This window comes from Python bivittatus, unplaced genomic scaffold (assembly GCF_059951505.1).
Source record: "Python bivittatus isolate LINGU-HERP-01145 unplaced genomic scaffold, Pbiv_v1 ctg000960_np1212, whole genome shotgun sequence".
Lineage (NCBI taxonomy): Eukaryota > Metazoa > Chordata > Lepidosauria > Squamata > Pythonidae > Python > Python bivittatus.
This window is the reverse complement of record NW_028277124.1, coordinates 8511726-8526261: the sequence shown is the minus strand read 5'-3', so window position 1 is coordinate 8526261 and position 14536 is coordinate 8511726. Positions and strand designations below refer to the sequence as shown.

At 37.9% G+C, this 14536-nt stretch overlaps 1 protein-coding gene across 1 annotated transcript in view; it reads right to left on the bottom strand.

Annotated features, from left to right (window-relative positions):
- PSD2 (pleckstrin and Sec7 domain containing 2) overlaps positions 1–14536 on the bottom strand; it is a 69607-nt gene that overhangs the window by 40493 nt on the left and 14578 nt on the right. Inside the window, exons 4-6 of the mRNA XM_025169837.2 lie at positions 10687–10767; positions 8240–8352; positions 3563–3621 (exon numbers count right to left, since the gene is read on the bottom strand). Of these exons, the coding sequence (XP_025025605.2) occupies positions 3563–3621; positions 8240–8352; positions 10687–10767 (253 nt within the window). The remainder of the gene's footprint in view (positions 1–3562; positions 3622–8239; positions 8353–10686; positions 10768–14536) is intronic.

Genomic DNA, 14536 nt, shown 5'->3' with positions numbered 1-14536 from the left:
GCAAAGTGATATTCCCCATGATTGGAATAGTTGTACCTTTTGATGTAATGGGTAATAATTTCATTAAGGTTGTTTTTAAAAATAAGAATTTAATAAAAGGTGCACACTTCTTAAGCAGGATGAAAAAAGCTTGGGTTTTTAAAAAAATATGGGACACAGCAAAACTGACAGATTTACCTATCCCTAAGTTATTTCTCTTTAACATAATTAAACTGCTAGATGAAATCATTGGTTGTTCTGGACTAAAATGCCTCTCACGTATTTATTTTCATCATTTTTATTTCTATAGAAACCTGAGGGAGGTGGCAGAGACTTTGACCAGTGTCAAAGAAGAATGGTTTATTTATTTAAATGCATTTATTTATTAATTTTGTATACTACCCAACTCCCAGTGACTCCAGGTGGTTCACAAGGTAAAAAACAGAGAAAAATAGCAATAAAACAATGCAACAGTAAAGACAAGGAACAAAAGATGGCAAAAACTGGGCAACAATAGAGGCGGGCCCACACTACCCAGAAGGGGCTTCACATACTCTAAGCAAAGGCCTGAGCAAACAGTTTAATCTTCAGGGCCCTCTGACACACCACTACGGTGGGAACCACCCAGAGTTATGGAATAACGCTGTGCCAAAATCTGTCTCACGATTTCTCCAAAGTGTTCTTCCTCTTGAAAACAGTCCTCTTTTTTTCTCTAGAAAGTGTTTCTGAGTTACTTTGTTATTACGGATAGGAGAAGATGCTATTGCTGGTCCTATTAATTTGTGATCCTTGTTTTCCCATCATTCCAAAACCTTCCCGTACCCTACTTCCCAGTCAAAAAAGACCCCATAAGAGGTATTTTTTATGATGTCTTTCCTTGGAATTTAATTGACATATGGGAAGTCAAGGAGGTTGCAAACTACTGGAGAGATCACTGTAGACCGAAAGAGACACATCTTCTCGCCATTTCATAACTAAGTGCAAGACCTATGAAAATTTCACCATAATTCTCTTCTCATCTGAAAGATATGTAAAAAAAAAATCTATTTCATCAAATTGAATGAGAACTGGTAAAAAAAAAAAAGAAGAAGTAGGAGAATGTTGTTGTATGGCACCAAAAGAAATTAAACCTTAATCCAAATAAGACAAAAATACAATAGGTGAGGATTGTGTTGATTTGGAATTAAATGTAAAGCTTCTTTTGCTTTTCCTCTTCAGAAGCACATCAGCCTGTTGTGTCCTTTCCCAGAGTAGACAAAAATGTGTATCTTGTAACATCCAGACTAGATTATTATGCCTCCAAACAGTATTTGGAAACTTCACCTCATCTCAAATATAGTTTTTAGACTATTTGTCAGGATTCACCACATTAACCTTCATGGATGGCCAGTCAGATTGCCACTATTTAGAAAACAGCATTTGACATTTAAAATTCTAAATTCTCTGGGGTTGGACTAACTTCATGGCCATCTCTTCCCATATGAATATATCCAAGCCCTTAGCTCCTCACCTGACTTCCTATGGTTTCCTGCTGCCTAAGTCCCACAGGTGGGCAAGAGACCACTGCAGACTTTCCTGAGGGAGCGAAGCTATTTATGATCACACCACTGTTCACCCAGGGAAAACTGGGTGGTTCTAAACAGCTTGTGGGTTAAGTATAAGCTGATTCAGATGCTATTTGCTATGATACTGTTTCTCTAATTATATGCCTTTTTACATTTGCATTGCTTTTATTATATAATGTATTATATTACAGTTACTTATCTTGGACTATTTTAATGGTTACACTTTTTAAAAAAATAAATACATAAATTGATTACTGAAAGTAAAATGGGTGGAAGATATGGGGGCTGTATTCTTGTAAAGAATTTTAATGAAGTAACTGTTTCTCAGCATACACAACAAATTTCAGCCTTCATCTAACAAGGGCATATAATGCAATTTCTTGTAGATGTGCAAGATAAAAGTTCTCTTTTTTTAACATATTAATTTAATAAACTGAATGTTATAAAACAAGGATCAAGAGGTAAGACTGAGTATCATAAGAATATCCCTGCCTGCCTGCCTGCCCTTTGGGGATTCAGGGGTAAAGATGAGAGTGGGAAGCCTCCGAGAAGCAGCCCACTTTTATTACCATGCTTAAAGTAACTCAAATGCCTCCCCCCATGGGCCAGAATCATTCTATTAAAATCAACTATTTTGACATCAGAATTCAGTGATACTGTCTTGGGATATGGGGGTTGGGTTCCTACACTAATGCAAAACCAAAATGTTCCATGAATAATTTAACTTATAGTAAAGAATTTCATGCAAGAGCCAGTTTGGTGCAGTGGTTAGGGCACCAGGCTAGAAACTGGAAGACTGTGAGTTCTAGTCCCACCTTAGGCACAAAGTCAGCTGGCTGACCTTGGGCCAGTCCCTCTCTCTCAGCCCTAGGAAGAAATCAAGGGCAAACTGCTTCTGAAAAACCTTGCCAAGAAAACTGCAGGGACTAGTCCAGGCAGTTGCCAGGAGTAAAAAAAAAAAAAGCACACGCACACACACACACATGCAAAAGAACTTCATAGGGCTAAAATTCAGGTATTTTCATTCAACCTTGTAATTGTTTTTGTTTAGTTTTGTTTCTATTTTTACAGCAGATTTGTACTATTTAATACGTAAGTATAGTTCCTACAATTAATTCTCATTTAGCAAGCTTAAAGATATTTGCCATGCTCTTTTCTTATTCTTTATTTCTACTTGGTGTCAGAATTAAAGATCTTTATGAGATTTAACACAAATGGAAATTATTTACAATATATGAAGTTCATATATGTGAAGTTCTAGATTTGCACTTATATCAATTGTGCTAGGATAATACCAGAGACCAAAAATATCATACATTTTGACTTACTGTATTCTGAAGGATCGTTATACCTCAGTCTCTCCTACTATGATCAATCAATGGTACACCCTCTCATTAAGGTAATATTTTTATTAGGCCATTTTAAAGTCACAAGTTCTTAAGAAAGTTTCATTAAACATGATAGTAAATAAAGCAGGGAATGAAAAAGGGGTTGCTGTTCAAGCCTTGAGTCTGCATTGAGTTACAGTCTTGATGAACTGTAGTACAGCTTGTAGGCATTCCAGGTAGCTTCACATACCAAAATGGTTTAGGACTTTCTCGAGGGCTGCTGGGATGAAGAAGCAAACAAACAGTGCACAAACCTCCACTTGAGCATATGAAACCTTGTTGTCAACTTGAAACTTCCTTCATATTGAGGAAATTTCATTGCTAACTAATTTGGTGGGTGGAGAATAGAAACTAGAGAGTTTTATGTTAACAAATAATTTGGAGATAATTTTAGATGGTATACTAGGTAAAAACAAAAGGTAGATTTTAAAAAAGCTACATTTGGCAGTGTCTTCTGCTGCTGTCTGGGGCATGAAGCCAAATTTAATTGAAATCTTTAAGTCACTCCCCTCTGCCATTTGTTCTACAATATTCATTTCCGAAACATTCTGGAATTCTAGTTTTCCCAAATAGCATCATATTTACCATATGGGGAGAATCAAAGGATGTCTTTTGATCAGCCATACTTACATGCCCATGGAGATCAGTGTTTAACAGCATGAGGGCACAGGTGAGTGTATGAATTCCATCTGGAAAACACAAGGAATTTAATATACTTTGAAATTAGTCCCAAGAAATATATTCGCACATCGCAGTTTCTGTATCTGCTTAGCAAACTGAGCAGGACAAGATTTCAACAACTGAGACCAAAATGTTAGCAGTAACTGATGAACTTCATTTTATCCCAAATCCAGGAATTGTTGAAATTATGTAATAATGTTCTTCCATTTAACTGTGACACCAAAGGTGAAAACTGCCCAAAGCATCTGGTGCGTATTAAGGGAAAAAGAAACAATAATGACATTGTTGTGGGTGTGTACTATTCAAGCAGAAACTATAGATGAAATCTTTGCAGATCAGATGGCTGAGGAGTCCAGGAAATACACTGCTATGGTAATGAGGGAATTTCAACTACCCCAACATTAACTGGGAATCAAATTCTGCAATGACCTCTCCAACAGGTTCTTGAGGTGCCTTGCAGACACCTCATTGTCCATAAGGTGTAGGAAGGAACTAAGGGTTCAGCTATACTGGCCCTAATGCATTCTAACAGGGAAGAAATGGTTGAAGAAGTGGAAATTATAGGAAGCTTAGCAGACAGTGGCCATATAATCCTATAATTCAGTGTATTTCAGGCAGGGAGAACTGAAGGTAATCAGATTAGTGTTCTAGTCTTCAAGAGGGTTGACTTTGATAAATGAAGGGGAAAAGTAGGAAGGATTCCATGCATGTGAGCAGAAGAAAAATGCAAGTCAAATTAGGCAAGGAAGTGATGAGAAACACCTAGCTGCTTTGAATGAATTCAAGTTGCCAGGGCTGGATGGATTACATCCCAGCGTGCTAAAGGAACTAGCAGATGTGCCATCAGAACCACTGACTCTAATCTTTGAGAATTTCTGTAATACTGGGCAAGTAGCAGAAGATTAGGGAAGAGTTAATCTTTTTTTTTAAGGAGGGAGGGAACGACAACAAATCAATCAGCTTGACATCAATACCTGTGAAAATCCTAGAAAACATATCATTGCAAGCGCTTAGAAAGGAACAAGGTGAACTAGAAGCCAGCATGGGATTGTTAAAAATAGATTATGCCAAACAAATCTTATTGCTCTTTTCGACAAAACAAACAGATTATTAAACCAAGGGAATGCTGTGGATGTATTGTACCTAGACTTCAGTAAGACATTTAATAAAGTTTACCATAGCATCCTTCTTGATAAAATGGAATAATGTGGGGTGGATGATCTCACTACCAGTTGGATTTGCAGTTGGTTCAACAACTGTACCCAATGCCTGGTCTGTGAGAGGTATGTAATGTACCTCAGAGTTCTATTGTGGGTCTATGCTGTTCAACATTTTTATAAATGCTTTAGATGAGATCGTCTTCTGCAAATGTGCAGAGGACACAACCGGGGGGGGGGGGTAGGGCGTGGGGACTGCTAATACCACAAAAGACAAGCTCAAGTTTCAAAAGCATCTTGATAGACTTGAGCATGGACCCTAGCCAACAAAATGCTGTTCAGTGGTGAAAAATGTTGGGTTATGAACTTACGTAGAAAAATCAGATGCACAAGTACAAGATAGGCAGTACGTGGCTCAGCAGTAGTGCTTGAGGAGAGTCTGGACATTCTGATAGACCACAGATTAAGCATAAGCCAGCAGCTGCCAAAAGAGCCCAATGCAATTTTGGGCTGCATCAAGGGAAAGACAAGAGCCAACGGGTGGAAGCTTTACAGTGTAAATTTCCAAACTTGAAATAAGGAGGAATTTCCTGACTGTGGGAGCTATTAAGCAGTGGAGCAGCCTGCCTCCTGGAGTCATGAATGCTCCATCACTAGATTTCTTTCAAGCAAAGGTTGGATATCCATTTATTTAGGATGATCTGAGTATTCCTGTCCAGTGCAAGGGGATTGGAATAGAAAACCTCTAGGATCCCTCTGAACCCCATGATTCTTTCTAGATCACCTGGATACAGTCTCTATCTTTGTAAGACAGTATGTTATACTTTGATTTAACTGTCTTTTTCTCTCACCTGTTTTATTATACCTTTCCTCTGTTCGAGTGATGTGTCAATGACCACTCTATATTATACCCAGAAATGTTGTGGCCTTTTTCACTACTTAGTCACAGAACTTGGAGAGGGGAAGGGACACAATTTTCCTTTTGTAGCCCTCCCTCTCATGTTTCTTCACTGTTTCTGTGGGTTTTGCTTTTACTATCATATGATTGTTAAAACTATTCAGATGCAACATCTGTGTGATACTTTCTGAGTAGTGTCCACCTGAACTGTTAAATAATTGGCTATCCAGAAGCCAGAACTTCTTGGATTACAGCTCTCTCTCTATCAGTTCACAACTTCCAGCACATGGCAGTGGCTGTATAGATAAGGCATTTGTATTTTGCTTTTTTTCCCAACATTCAGCAAGCCTAATTATTCTACTCAACATAAAACACATGTTTTACCCTTTAAAGTGATAGCACCCAATGGCATCAGCAAGTATGTAAAATCCGTTAGCATTCCCTATCCCCAGCCCAGTTACATTGGAGGTAAAGACAAGTGACTAGTAGTGAATGGGATGAGAGTGGTGCTTCTTGGCTATTTCAACCTGATGTGGGCCCTACTCAGCCTCATATGCAGCTATTCTGCTATTCCTTCCCCAAAGAAGGGGACATGGCAATGCCATGTTGGTGGGTCTGTCAGAATTGTGCAATAGCACTAAGCTGCTCAGTTGGCAGGAGTGTAAATTGTTTTACGGTGTGGCTTTACCAGTTTAGTACAACAACAACAACAACAACAACAAATTAATGAAATAAAAAAGAATACTCTTTATCCCCGTCACTTCCCAAAAGAGCACTGAAGAATTTGAAAATCTGCTTTCATTGTCTATGTAAAGAAAAGAGGAAGTAAAACAACTGCTTGAGACTCAGCTCCATTTGTGATCCTGATCTGTTTCTTTTGTTTATTCTTTTATTCAGCTCTGTTTCTAACAACATGGGATGTAGGAGGTGGGGGCACAAAGGAAGAAGCCTAGAGATAGCCTACAGTCAGGCAGGCCTGTCCCATTTCTGCTGCAGTGCCATGATTGGCAGCAAGTTTTTTCCTCTGACTTGGTGATGAGTCAAAGAGGGACTCTACCAATTGTTCTATTTACCATTAGCTGCACACACAAAATCAGGACAGCCCCATTTGGAAGTGAATCGAACAGAGACAGTAGAGACAGAATAGATATCAGCAGCCAGTCAGTGAATTTTATCACCTTATTAAATGTTTGGGGTGTCAGAGAACATTTCAAATTGGCCTTTGTTTATTTTTTTAATGTATAGAGATATGAAACCTATAAACCACCTCAGTCTCTAGGGCTCTGGTAACATACAATAAATACAATAAAACCAAAGTGGAAGCTATAATAATAATATTTTAAAAAAATAATATGCAGACCTGATGCCAACAACTATAAAACAATTATATCCCAAAGGCCTTCTGGAACAGCCAAGTTGTTACACCCCTGTAAAGAATCTATCGGCTCTGCTATTTCCATCCCATTTTGCTCACTCCCCTAAAAATGAAGCATCTGCAGATATTTTATGCTTCCCCATTAGAGCCTTTGTCCTGATTTCTTTTCAGATTGAATTTTGAGGCAGCTTGAGTCAAATAGGTTTGTCCTCAAATCATGAATTTAGATCAGTGTTTTTCAAACCTGGCAACTTTAAGATGTGTGGACTTCAGTTCCCAGAATTCTGGGAGTTGAAATCCACATATCTTAAAGTTGCCAAGTTTGAAAAACACTAATTTAAATCAACTCATGTCCTTGAATCTCCAACTCAGATTTAATCAGGTTTGACTTGCAAAGGCATAATTTTTCAGCCTGAACTACATGAGGTATTAGAAATTCATAAACGGTTTGATGTTTCAAGTGTTGTGGGTGGTGCCATTTTAAGTGCTTAATTATTTCTTTGTCTTACGCTCTCTGTCCACTGCACTTGGCCCCTGTTCCTTCACACAGTATCGCACCTGATAATGGAAGGGAACCTCACTGGAACAAAAGCTGAATGGTGGAGGAGAGGCAGTAGGAAGAAAAGTAGGAAGTAGTGGGTTCATCACCATCTTCACCTGCAACCATTTTGTGTGTCATATTAGATGAAACAATCTGAAGATAATCAGAGACCCAAAGATGAAGACCAAAGCATTGCTGCTATTACATGTATTTTGGGCCCTATATTCTTGGCCACAAATACACCAAGAAAAGAACACTATGATTAGCATTCAAGCTCCAGTGCACCACATATAATTGTCCATCTCTGGCAGTAGGGACAGGAAGAGAAATGGTAGTGATGGTATCTGAAACACTGTTCCAGTTTTAATAATCTGCTTGTTCCATGGAAGAATATCACTCCTTCTTAGCTGATGTCTTTATTCCCTCTTGGTTTATTCAGGGAGAGAAAAATGACATTTTTTCCCTGCAGTTTAGCTTCCACCAAGCTCTGTACAGTTCCTTTGATAAATTCAAGCAATGTTTCTCTAGCACCCTCTTAAGCTAGAATTCTGCCATGAGTCTGAATACAATTTAAATAAATAAATATAGGTATTATTGAAATGGATATGTCTTAGCTTAAGGGTAAAGCCTGACTGTGAATATCATCAGCTGTTACCTTCCGACGTGCTCTCTTGGGGATTGCAGTGACAGTATCTGCGAGAGAAGTGGATGAGGACCCGTTCCCGTTCCTGGGTCTCCCCCATAAGGGGGAAAGCTTTTAGGAATGTTCTAAACATAGAAAGTAACTATTAAGAAAGCAACCAACCAAACAAGAGATTTAATATATCAAACTTTTTCCAATTTCAAAGGTATCAAACATTTTGGGATCAGAGATAATTGAGAAGACAAACTCCTGTGAGTATTTAAACCCTAAAGTTTGTAAGTCATCAGAAGTTTGAGCAAAATTACAGGGACTGTGTAAAAGGTTTTCACTGTAGCTCTTGCTGAGACCTGATTTAAGTGTTTTGCCCCGAAAAAGTCTTTGGTGGAATGAGCCCAACTAGTGACCATCATTCCTGTGAAAAAAAGATGCACTTCACTTTTGAAAATGTCTAGGTGGCTCATACTCTTGGCTTTTATTTCTTTTCACAGCAGAAAGACCCTCTATTTCAGTTTTTCTCAATTTTCATGGCTGGCTGGGGAATTCTGGGAGTTGAAGTTCACACATCTTAAAGTTGCCAAGGTTGAGAAACACTGCTCTATTTAGACAGCAGGCTGATTCCTTTTCATAACACCCCTGGAGTCACTCCATGACAACACCACATGGTATGGTCATCTATCATTTCAAGAAACAGTAGCAAGAAAAGAGCTACCTTTGGAGGAAGCCCATAATGCTGGTCTTATGTACAGCAATTTTGTTGTACAAAGGAATAAAAATATGTGAATGCATAGGATATATTTGCTGTGAAAAGAAAGAAAAAACCAAGGTAGAAAGGCTAAATATCTTCTATATCAGTCCCACACCAATGAATTTATATCCAGATGCTTCATTAAAAATTTGGCTTGCAAAATGGTAAATAAAATGGATTGGATTTATTGTACATTCAAAGTGGTAGAACATAAGCACAGAATCAAACCAAAAGGCCAGCATTCTTTTTTCACAATAATTAATTAGATGCCTGTAGGAAATCTGTAAGCAAAATATAAATGCAATAGGACTTCCCAATTCCTATACCTCAGGAACCAGCATTAAAAGCCATTCTGCTTCTAGTACTGCAGTTAATATGTGACCATAATGGCTAGAAGGTATTAACCTATATCTCTTTTGTGAATTTGTGTAAGCCACTTTTAAAATCATCGAAGTGGTGCTCTATTATAACTTGCAATAGTGAATTTCATAGCTTAATAATGTGCTGGGTGAAAAGCACTTACTGTAGTAAGTGAACCAGGTCATATTTTTTATTAAGCTATTCATCACAATCCCAAGAACTCTTTCCTGAGTAGTCACTGCTAGTTCATTTGCTTAGATGTGAAGTTAGAATTGTTTTCTCCAATGTGCATCATGCTCTTATTTACAGTGAAATGCATTCTGTCTGAGGAACATTTTCAGCATAGAAATAGAAATAAATAAATCAAAGATGCAGAAGAAATTTATAGTAACTAAACTAATGTAAGAGTTAGAAGCAGGAGGGTGTCAGAAGAGTCAAGATGGCAGCCACAACCATGTGAATAAAGCCCCACCCCTTTTATGTGTTGCAATGCATGTAAAAAAGGGGTGGAGTTTTGATCACATGGTTGTGGTTGCCATCTTGACTGTTTTATCCCCTGCAGACCCCTTGATTAGAAGTCTGAAATGGAAGGCATAATTTTGTTTTGCAGATAAACATATAAAATGAGATAGATAGCTTATAAGCAGAAAAAGTTGCTTTAGGAAAATGTAATTTCCAGTAAAGAAGGAGAGATTAGGGGCAGATCTGAGTTTTCCCCATCGCCTTTTCATTGGAAGTCCCTCCTCACACTCTAATACTGCCTTTCAGTCCATGGGAATCCAAGCATTTCTATCTTCTTGGATGAAAATGTTGTACCAGTTCTTCATAGGAAGTCATCATCACCTTGTTATTTATTAAACTAAACATTACAAGCAAAGCAAAGCAAAACTAGGTGGTTTTGTGGTTTGTCAAGATTTCATCACGCTCAGTGGGCAAAGTGGCCTGAGAGAACAATATCCACTTGTGAATCAGGTTACTCAGTGAGTCAATATGCAGTTTCTGCTCAACCAACAGTGTTTGTTTCAAAATTATAATCAACCAAATTGATTATAATCGCTATCTCTTTCTGTCTGTTAATCCTAAAAATGGTTGGTAAGCTGAACTTAAACATGAGGTCAACCACAGGTGGTCAGTCCACAGCCCAAGGCCGGCATATAGATCCCTGCCCCAGTTTTGGGGCTCTCCAGAAACCCCCCAATGTCACTTTGCCAGAAGTTCAGTTGTAAAGAAAGCACAGATAAATAAAATGGAATCTAAATATGAGTAACACGCAAAATGAAAATGGTTAATCTCTGCAAAACTCCAGAAACATAAAATTAATAGATTTAATTACTCATCAATCAACCCTGCTCACCTGAGTGCTTTATCCAAGGTCAACCCAGTAAAGTCGAAGAAACGGAGATATTCTTCTGCTACCATTTTGCTAAATTCATTACTGTAATTAAAGATGATACAATCAATATTATGGGCATGCTCTTCATAACAGAATCTTGTGAATGAATGTGTTTGAGAGTATATACTAGATACAAAACCTAAGTTGCCCCTCAACTTAAAGGGAGAAAATTCCAAATGGAAAAACTGGAAGTGACAGACTGACACACAGCAAGAATGTATAAAAAGATTTTTGCACATAACCTCTTAATAGTCCGTTTTTGTTTTGGAGAACCATACACTGTGCCTAACTGTATTTATTTCTCATAGGCTTAGGAATAGAGATTTTATTTGTGCATTTATGATATATGATCATATAGATGCATCATTTCAAAAAGGCTGATCTGCAGAATACATATTCTGAAAGCAAATTCTTTTTCATTTCCATGCTGGGAGGGCTGCTTCACAATATATTTAGAAATGCAGAAGGGGAGTGGGGATGGAGGATTGAGGAGGGAGATATATGCAATTCTTGTTGTATTTACTCATAACAGAGTGAAATTTATCATGGCTACAACTACAGTTATTTTACAGAACTCATTGTCTATATAAGAACTCATCTTAAAAGCATCTCAAATGCTAGCATTTCTGAGAAAATCAAAATGTATCAATTAGCAGTGGAGCAGAGAATGTAAGTCACTCCTTATCACGCAATGTTCTACAAATAACCAGTTAGGAATATATCTAAGCCAGAAACAAACAGGATATTGTAAAAGATGTGTGAGATGCATACATCAAATTTGCATATTATGTACTTTAGGAATTAGGATATATGTTATATTTATATTCATGCTGTAACACCAAAAAGTGTAGGAGAGGCAGCCTTAGATTATGCAAGCCCATGTTTACATTAACCCTACCTTAAGTAAGGGTTGCAGAAAATGGGAGCTGCTATTTTTCTGCTTGTTCAAAATAGCAGATGGCTTTTTGTGTGTGGATAATCTGACATGCAGAAACATTGACTTATGCAAGAATTCCCAAAATGTGATATCCTAGAGACTTTGTGTTTGTGTGTATTTGTGTGTTTGAGTCAGTCTTCAGTCCTGGTGACTGCCTGGAGAGGTCCCTGCAGTTTTCTTTTCAGAAGTGGTTTGCCATTGCCTGGTTCCTAGGGCTGAGACAGAGTGACTGGTCCAAGGTCAGCAAGCTGGTTTTGTGCCTAAGTTGGGACTAGAACTCACGGTCTCCTGGTTTCTAGCCTGGTGCCTTTAACCACTACACAAAATGACCCTCAGCCTTGTTGAACTAAGATTATTAATAATGATTATATTTTTAAATGCTATCTCCTACAGAGAGGAAAGATACTGAAATTGGTTTTTTTAAAAAAATGTTTTTCTTTTCAAACAGCACAGATCAGGATTGATTGATTGATTGATTTAAATGTAGATTCGAGCATAAGTTGATTGACATTTTTAAGCATTTTCAACTCCTGGGAGAAATTCAGCTGGGGAGAATTCTAATAACAAATGCACTGCAGCAACCCAGAACACCAGAAAAAGGAAATAGACTGCCTATACAACATCTTCCAACAAAATGGATACTCACACAACTTTATCAAAAAATGCCTGACCACTCAACCCACTACAGCACAACCAACACAAGCTGTGAAAAGGATAACACTGCCATACGTACATCAAAAACATCTCAGAAACAACCAACAGACTATTACAACCACACTGTATCACTGGAGCACACAAATCAACTAAAACCCTTGTAAACATCTTAGGTAAACCAAAAGATCCAGTAGCCCAAGAAGAAAAAACAGGAGTCATCTACAAAATACAGTGTAAGGACTGTAACAGCCACTATGGAGGACAGACAGGCAGAAGACTAGCAGAGCACATCCATGAACACCAACTAGCAGTCAGAAGTCATGATGAAAACTCCTTAATCTCACAACATACAGACAGACTCAACTGTGAGCATCCTAAACCAGGCTAAATCCAAAAATGCTAGGAATTCCTGGAAGCTTGGCATTCAGACAAATCAGCCATCAATAGACACATAGAGATAAACCACATTTACACACCATTCAAAAGAGATAATAACAAAGCTAAGAAGGAAACGAAAATACCAAAATACCATCCTCTCCAGCAGTTCACACCCAGATAAGCAAGGAACACCAGGCAAACAATCGAGCAGAAAACCATACCCTTATCAAGGAACTACCAAGGAGAAAACCACACCCCCATTAAAACTGGCGGGGCAAGCTACTGTATATAAACAGGGAGGAAGCCACCCCACTCACTCGCACTGATGATATTACCTAGTTGGTTAATGAAACGTCTGCAAGCAACCAACCAATCTCAGAGAATACCAAGGACTCCACTGAAGAGAATTCTGTAAGCTTTCTTAAGTGAATTAAAAGAATTTTTCCAGGGATGATTTATATGTTTTTACTGTAAACCGCCCAGAGTCACTTTCTAGTGAGATGAGCGGTGACCAAATTTGAAATATAAATTAAAAAATAGGTGTCTCCCTAGCACAGTGGACAGCCCAGTCACATTCAGAAAGGCAAAGCAAGTCTGGGAGAAAAGTAAGATTTATTTGATGGGGAATTGAAGTCCTTCCAAATACAGTGGTACCTTGGGTCACGAACGCTTCTGTTCACGACCAATTCGGATCACGAACAGCTCCGTTCGCAAAATTTTGCTTCCATTCGCGAACGCCGGATCGGGTGACGAACAGGATCCGCGGCCATTTTCCCTCCCGTGACACGTGGTCGTGGCTTCCTGTAGGGAGGGGGACTCTCCCTCCGAGCAATAACCGCCTCCCCACCCGCCTTCCTGTCCTCCACACCAGAAGTCGCGTCGAGCAAGTTTAGCGTTCTCTCTCTTCATACTGTATTTTGTTTCAGATTTTTGCGGTTTAAAAAAAAACAAACATATGGTTCAGAACGGATTAACTGTAATTACATTGAACCTTATGGGAAAATTTGATTCGGGACACGACCAATTCGGGTCACGACCAGAGTCGCGGAACAAATTAAGTTCGTGAACCGAGATACCACTGTATAGGGAAATTTCCAAGGAATTACATTCTTCCTTGTAGAACCTGATGCAAACATATCCTTCAAAAATATTCTACACCAATATTTGCAATTTTTGTGTTTTAATAAGAGAGCAGAAAAGAGAATGGGGAATCCAGTCAGTAAGTGTTCTGAAGCCAAGCAATAAAATCCAGTGCATACGTGGTTATATGCAAGTAAATGGTGGCTGCACGCAAGTCAATTTTTCCTGTGCTCTGAACGGTAGTTTTCTTTCTTTCTTTTTGAACATTTTTAAAATTAATTTTAACAAGTTTAAAGAAAAAAATAAATGACTATATAAAAGAGAAAGAAAAAGGGCATAATGGATGGAAAATAAAATATCAGTAAAGAAACAGAAAATTTACAATTGTCATAAAATTTAAAATTCATTATTTCATTGATTAAATAATTAATTGAATATATAATGCTACACTTATATCATCTGAACAAATAATTGGAAGTCACTACAAAACTCTAATCTTTAATATTTATATTGTCACCACTATTTATCATTATTTCTAAAATAAATGCACATAATTTGTAAAACAAAGAAAAGAATAATAAATAATAAAAACGTTTAAAAATTCAGTAAAAACAAGACTAAGTTCTAAATTTCCTCCTACTGTACCTGACTGGTGATTACATCAAAATATTTGTAAACATTAAAATTGTTTCTGGTTCTTTACATCAAATATTTTCCCCTTAAAACTGTATTCTAAGTATCTGAGTTTGCCTTGTTGCATGA